This window comes from Porites lutea, chromosome 4 (genome assembly GCF_958299795.1).
Source record: "Porites lutea chromosome 4, jaPorLute2.1, whole genome shotgun sequence".
Taxonomy (NCBI): domain Eukaryota; kingdom Metazoa; phylum Cnidaria; class Anthozoa; order Scleractinia; family Poritidae; genus Porites; species Porites lutea.
In genome coordinates, this window is record NC_133204.1 from 9,265,781 (window position 1) to 9,273,280 (window position 7,500).

At 37.8% G+C, this 7,500-nt stretch overlaps 1 protein-coding gene across 1 annotated transcript in view; it reads left to right on the forward strand.

Annotated features, from left to right (window-relative positions):
* Window positions 1-6,300, forward strand: part of LOC140934152 (TNF receptor-associated factor 4-like) — a 13,222-nt gene extending 6,922 nt beyond the window's left edge. The window contains exons 3-7 of the mRNA XM_073383827.1: window positions 2,310-2,411; window positions 3,186-3,350; window positions 4,599-4,673; window positions 4,973-5,050; window positions 5,506-6,300. Of these exons, the coding sequence (XP_073239928.1) occupies window positions 2,310-2,411; window positions 3,186-3,350; window positions 4,599-4,673; window positions 4,973-5,050; window positions 5,506-6,300 (1,215 nt within the window). The remainder of the gene's footprint in view (window positions 1-2,309; window positions 2,412-3,185; window positions 3,351-4,598; window positions 4,674-4,972; window positions 5,051-5,505) is intronic.
* The last annotated feature ends 1,200 nt before the right edge of the window (window positions 6,301-7,500 follow it).

The following is a 7,500-nucleotide window of genomic DNA, read 5'->3' on the forward strand; positions in this document are numbered from 1 at the left end:
GGGCCATCTTGTGTTCAACTGAGGAGACCAACATCTCGAGTGAGCGTTGTTATATCATAACTTTGTTTTGTTATTGTTGTGTTACATTGCGCGAAGTTACGTCATAGTCATATGTTACGTGTACATGGATGTGCTTGCTCAGGAGTGAGAACTAGGAATAAAGGAAGACTAGAATGTTCATGTTCAATGCTCGTGTTGTCTCATAATTTCATCCTTGGATTTCTAAGTTCCAACAAGCGTGGTGTTTTGAAAATTTTGGCACTGGGCTTCCTTGCTCATTCTGTTATATTTCCCTAAGTCTCCATGCAGACTCGACAGTACATGTACAGCTGTAATTGCCATTTTTCTAGTAAACCAACCATAAATACTTTTTCAGCCACGGCTTGAAGAATTTTGTTTCCTTGGATTAAGCTTGGGCTGTTGTAGCATTTGTAGCATCATCTTGTTCAGTTGCATTTGCTGGTTCTTGTCCTTTTTCTTCTTGATGTTAACCCGCAAATGAGAGCTGTGTTTGCCCCTCCAGGCATGTAACTTTTTTCTTCAGTGGCATTTATTAAATTTCACCAAAGAAAAATTAAATTTTCATGCAGTAAATTTAAATAACTTGTGTGCAAGCAACAGGACATTAAGACAGAAAACATGTGTGACAAGTTGAAGAACTAACACTTCTGTAAACACTGAACATGAACAAGGCAGCTGCCTTATGAGCGCCTGGTCACCACTCACTGAGGCTCCTACAATTTGCTTGTGGGCAACTAAAATTTTAAACAAGGAGCCCGCACTGTTGCCTAAAACTTATGATTCTTATGGCAATGGCCTCTTTGCCTACTTCCAATGAAGGAACGACAGAATTTCCTGCTCATTTTATGCTTTTATAAATGAAAACGTAAAAACGTGCGTTCTTCGACTGTAGGCCAAAAATTTCTGCTGATAAAAGTAAACAAACAAGCACTTTTCTGGAAATTCCAAACTTGAATGAATCGAGACGCGTAAATCAAGTTTTGAGCATCTGCTTACTTATTTAAGTTTATCAATCAATGGGCCCCTGGAGTGTGGCATGGGTTCCTACAAGTTTATTTTAGGAGCTCAAGGGGCTCCCCAAAAAATTTTCTTTGGCAGCAGCCTTGATGAACAGTGAGCCTGTAATAGAGTTGGCTGTATGATCACACACTATACTTACTTGGCTTAATAGGGACCTTAAGTAGCCAGGACAACGAGAGAAAATGAGTGACGTCTGGGTCGAGAATGTCATCCAAAGCGGCAAAAACAGATGTTTAAGCAAGCTCCCGTCTCAGCTCGTCACCGACGTAGGTAGACTGCACTGAACGGCTTCGTTTAAAGAAATACGAGAGTTATTTCTTTTTAGCATTGCAGAGAACAACACAATTGATGACTAAGAATTTTTCCTACTATCCAAAGGATTTAAATCAGTAAACCGTTTATCAGATGAAAAGGCTTGAATCGAATCAAACAGAACAGAGCTGGTTTTGTTGTCCTATACATTTTACAGGAGTTTAATTGCCGGAGACAAGATTTCCGTACAGTCCAATTCATTTATCTAATACAGATATACCACTCTATTCACATTGATCAAGTTAACCGGGAACAGTACATACGAAATACAGTGAAAATCTTGCTCTCAAAATCTCTTGCTCCAATAGCCCAACCTTCAACAAAAAGTAAAAAATTATGTTTTCTTTTTTCAAATGTTAGTATTAAACAAGGTAAAATGGGCACAGAAACAACAAAAATTGCTTTGAATGCTCATGTTCACCCGAGGACAGCAAATCAACAGTTAATTGTCACCTCCTGAACGCCACGTGGACGACATCACTGACATGCGTAGAAGTTGCTGGCTTTGTGAGAACACTTCCGGGCAGCGTCCACTTGGCTTGTCGTCTAGGTTGCTTAAGGTCCCTAATATTGCAAAGTTTTTTGTAAACAGATTTTGTTTTGTGGTAATTTTTTGTGTCCAAAGGATTGCATGCAGGACTAAATTATGCATCTTTTTGGAAATTTATGAGTCTGAGACGCGGGAAGTGCAGATAGATGGATCATTGGGGGGTCTGCAATTGGTGTGTTACAACTACTACCTATAAGTTTGCATGCTGGCCATTTGCATGGGCCTTTGACAATTCTTCTTTTATATCCTGATGGGTGACTTGGAATCCTCCACACCTTCACTGACCTGATGGGTTAAGCTGGTTTAGGCGTAAACTACCTTTTCATGTGGCAGAGCTAGTGTTAGCATCAACTTTTGTCTTACAAAGATGATTGATTGTCATGATTATTAATTTGTTTTTATAAAGGATATATTTCCTGATAAAGCCACTGAAAGAAATATTCTGTCTTGTATTGTGAAGTGCCCTAGTAAAGGGTGTGCGTGGACTGGAGAGACCAGACATGCAGAGGTAAGGTAGAGTTGCACAAGAAGAGGGGGTATAGAATCCTTCTTCAATAATTAACGGGGGTCTCAGAAAATTTTGGCCTGATCTCGAAATCTCGGAAGCATTTATGATAGGTCTCCAAGTCTCGTTTTCGGGTGATTTTGCGTCTCAGAGTGTTTAATTTCTTAAGTGTTGGTCTTGAATTTTGAAACCCTAGGTCTCGCAGTCTCACAGAGTATCAAATGTGCCATTGTATACCCCTAGAAGTACGTGTTATTTCCTAACCATGAAGTATTTCCAAAGACTAAAGAGAAACATTTATCTAAACTATCTGTTCCCTGTTTTTCTTGTTGCATGTAGGATGCAGGGTGAGATGAAAATTTAAAAAAAACTGCTAAGTTCTCGTTGGGCATTAAGCTGTGATGAAGTTTACAAGGTTGCGGCAGTCATGCATGCCTTAACCAACATATATTTCCACAAACATTTGTGTAATATCTTGGCTAATGTTACTTGTCTATCAAACAACTTGCAGTTAAAACATTCTAGCCTGATGGGCCACTCCATTAGCTCCAGGCTATATCAAACATTACTTTTGTCTACCAGGTGTACCAGTTATATTCTTGCAGCATTTTATTATTACAGAGTTATTAGGGGTAACACATCCATATGTTCTCTGTTCACTTAAAGTGAAACCCAGTTTACTCTCATATTGTTTTAATGAAATTTCTGGAATTTTTTAGTGACCTTTTTTCAATGAGGGTGTAAATCTAATTCAATACCTTTTTTCACCTTTTCTAGGTCCATCTCGGCATCTGTGGTTACAAGATTATCACTTGCCCTAATTCTAATTGTAACTTTCAAATGAAAAGGATACTTGTGGGTGATCATGCAGCTAAGTTGTGTCAGTGGAGAATAGTGCACTGTGGTTACTGCAATGAGAAGCATATTAAGTGTGATGAAGAGGTAATTTGTGTAGTGTGATTTGTTTTTGGGTTAAGATAACAAAATTTTAAGGATGGGCTTTGTAGAGTCTTACAATAATTAATGAAGTGTAAATTATTTGTATATTGAAAATTTGATATTGAACATTTCTAAGCCCAAATGCAGATATGAGGGGATCCCTATAAAAAAAATGGTGATCCCAGCTAGTTTCTAAAATTGTAGGATCAAAAAAAACGAAACAGAAAACTTATGCCAAGACGCCTAACAATTAGCTGAACAAGACACCAAACATCGCTGAACACACTATGCGCAGCGATTTACAAGTACCAGTAGTGATTTTCTCAATCACCAACTTTGCAATCTTTATTTATACCTTGCTTGTTTGTAAACTTGTTATTAAATTTCTTAATAATGTAATGCAACCCTGATTTAATGAAGGGCTTAGGGCAAAATGTATTCATTATAAATAAAAAATTAATACTCATCAAAAATTTTGCCATTTCTGCATGATTGTCTTTAATCCCCTATTATATAGCTAGTTCTTCTTAACCAGCTGGCACTGACCAAATTTGGAAGATGCAGGAGTTATACCTTAAATCAGTAATGTTGTATATTCTTTGCCAATATGCAATTGGAACCTCATTTCCAGGCAGGAGAGTGACAGCCTTGCTGTTATGGTGTGAATGCAGGACTTAAGAAAATGGCAAAAGAGTTTATGGCTATTCCGAAGATGAAATAGCTGAATTTGTAAAACTGAACAGAATAATTAAGTCAGAAGTGCATGAATACACAATGGATGTCATCTACTTTTTGAGGAGTAACTGCAAGGAAAAAAAACATTTCTTCATATTCTGAAACTCTTGCCAAGAAAGAGCCAAATGTTTTTGTAAGAAAGTCTATAAGGAAAAAAGGATGTTAAGGAGTTAGAAACACATGTATTTTTAATAAATAATAACACAATGCTATTGAATTTGGCTTGTATTTGATATGAAGAATTATGAAGACCTCAGATGTTGTTGGTGGATAACACCCTACTCAATCTGCATAATTCTTCTTTGTGGTTATTTGTAACGAGATTGCACTACTACTCCATGGATGAGTAGGTGCACTGTCTTGAAGCGTAGTGGAATGTTTGGGGAAGTGGGGGCCTAGCATACCTAGCATGCTTTTCCTGGGATTAAAAGTTAATCTAGAATTGTCCAAATGAGAGGCAGAGTGTTTTTTTTCATGGAACTGATAATAATTATACTTCTTTCACCTTGTCCACAGAAACATGTTAGTGAATGTCAGAAGATACCTATCGATTGTTCTAATGGGTGTGGTCAGATCACTGCAAGAGAGGAGGTAAAGTTAGAAGATAGCAAAATAGATTGGTTGTTTCTTTTCTTTCTCATAACCTAGTTCTTGACGCATCATTGAAAATAGCAGCTGTTCCTTTCTAGAGTAAGGAAATGGGACGTTGTTGGGGTATGCAGTTGTTGCTGTTATGACATTTGCCACAGATAACAGTAACAGTAGATTTTAATGCAAATCATCAAACTGATATAGTTATCCTCTTCAAGCCCGTTGTGTGTAAGAACAATAGGAAATGACGTTTATTCATTTAGTTAACACTAATAATTGAGTTTCATCTCTTTATTTAGATTGGACATCACATTGAAACTGACTGCCCACTTACCATGATTCCCTGCCCTTATTTTTCAGTGGGCTGCGATACAAAGGTGTGAGTCTTGAGCTCCGTTGTAATTAGTTTCTGGGAATATATTAATCTATGTGAGACTTTGACTTGTTATAATGCATATCATAAGTAGCATTATGAAACCCAGTGTACTTATAAGTAGTGGCCACTTTTCAGTTTTTAAAAAAGTATTTTTCTATTATTCCAAACACCTCGTCCCCTTTGGCCAGTCGTTCCCGAGTTCTTCCAAAATTCGTCGCGAAGTAACCAGTCAGCAAAGAGAAAAATCAAGAGACTGGGTAAGGCGTAAGCCAGCTGTTTGTTTCGGTTGGGCTTTTTGATCACACAATATCGATTCACTTTTCCCTGTTTTTATAGTCTCTGACCAAGCGGTCTCGCATAACCAGTCGAAGCTCCGGCACGGCCAATTGCATTGTGATAAACAAAACGACAAACTTTTGGGAATGAAAGTGGTAATGATGTGCACATTATTTGCAGATTCAACGTAAAAAATTGGCTTCCCATCTTCAATCTTCTACCGAGGCACATCTTGCTTTAGCCTGTGTGAAGTTGAGCGACACTCAAAAGCAGTTAGCAAATACACAAGGTGAGCTGAACCAAACTAAAATTCAGCTGAATGACGTACAAACGCAACTGGACGGCACTCTGGCTCAACTATATAATACTCAAGAAACAACATGCAATTTGGAGAAGAAAATGGAAACGTTTGAGAGGCAGTTGAAAGAAAAAATGAATAAAGGGCAGGTGAACGTAGTTGTAGAAGAGAAGGTGATGCAGATGAAAAAGACAAATAGTTTTTTGTGGGAAATTCAAAATTTTTCTGAGGTATTGAGGCAAACAAAGGAATTGGGTAACTTCTTGCAAAGCGACCCATTCTACACAGAAAGTTGTGGTTACAAAATGCAGTTACTTCTCTATCCCAACGGTAACGGGACTGCAGAGAACACTCACATGTCAGTATTCCTTAGTGTAATGGCAGGGGAATATGATTCTTTGTTATCGTGGCCCTTCATTACAGCTGTGACGTTTACCCTTATCGATCAACAACGCCACCTACGGCAAAATGTTGATCTTTCCTTTACACATAAAGTCACGGAAAGGCCCAAGGAAAATAGTTGCTGTAATCTTGGGATTCCTAATTTCGTATCTCACGAAAAACTTAAGACAAGGGGGTATCTTAAGGACGACACCTTGTTTCTGCGTGTTGTCATTGGCCCAGATTCCAGTAAATTGAACTGGTGGTCAACTGAGCCTCTTTGGACGTTTGAATAGGCCAAGTAAGAGGTCGTGTGACATCATTTTTATGAAAATGAAAGTTATATGATTTTGAAAATGAAGAAAAAATGATTATGATTATATGATTGTGCCTTCAAAAAACCATTACTGGGTCATATCTTTAACAAAATAATAGTGATTTAGTTTTTCAAACCCGCACCATTTTCTTCAGATGAGTAAGTTCGTAGCTGGTCACGTGACCAAAATATGATTTTTTTAAAACTATGAATTACCTCTTTCTGAACAGAAATTTTACACGTAAACTTCAAGGAAATAGTTGAAAAGATGATGTGGTAACTTTTTTCAGCACGTCTGAGCGTAACTATCAAACATTCAACAAGATACAAGCAAAAAGTAGTTTTGGCCGCCATGTTGGAGGGCATACTCTTGCTCTCCAGCATGATGGCCAAGACAAATCAGACTACTTTGCTGAAAAATCAAAGTGTCATAAAATATCTCCCATAAATGCGTTTCGTCTCAAATTTCGGGTGTAAGATAATTTTTATGTGCTCTGTCAATTTTTGGCATCAACAAGATTCCAACTCATTGTTTAAAGGAAGCTTTGGTCACGTGACCTCTTAGCAAGTGGCCTATTGTCCGATCACTCACTACTATGTTTTAAGATGGTTTTGTGCACATCGCCACTTCTGGACTCTCCCACAGTTGGGTAAAGTAACGGGCAGTAAAGCTACCGGTAATTCATCCATTCATTTATTTTTGCCATTAACCACAAATCCAACAACAGTATACAGCAATTTATGACACATTAAAGATAATATACACTGTTCTAACTAAATTATGTACAAAATCAAATGTTTAAAGTGGTAATGGCAAGGAAGCCTATATAGAATCCGGGGGCTTATAAACTATGGGCTTCCTAAAAGTTTTTTCTTCGTTACTGATGACTTTTCTATAACACAGTTCTCTTGTGAACTTCCCACTTAAGGTGACTCGACCCAGTTTTTTTTAGGAGGTACCATCCTACTTTGAAGCTCTCTTGTATCCCCACCTTTACTTTTATCGTAAGTCTAATACATAGAATGGATAACATATAGATCAATCTACAATATAACATAAAATTTTTGGCGATCGGAGTAAATGTCACGTGGTTATAATGCCACGCCCCTTTGAGGTCTGAGTCGAAAATCTGCTGTTGCCGGCATTTTTCGTGAAAATCTCTCGGCTACACATAGTGCG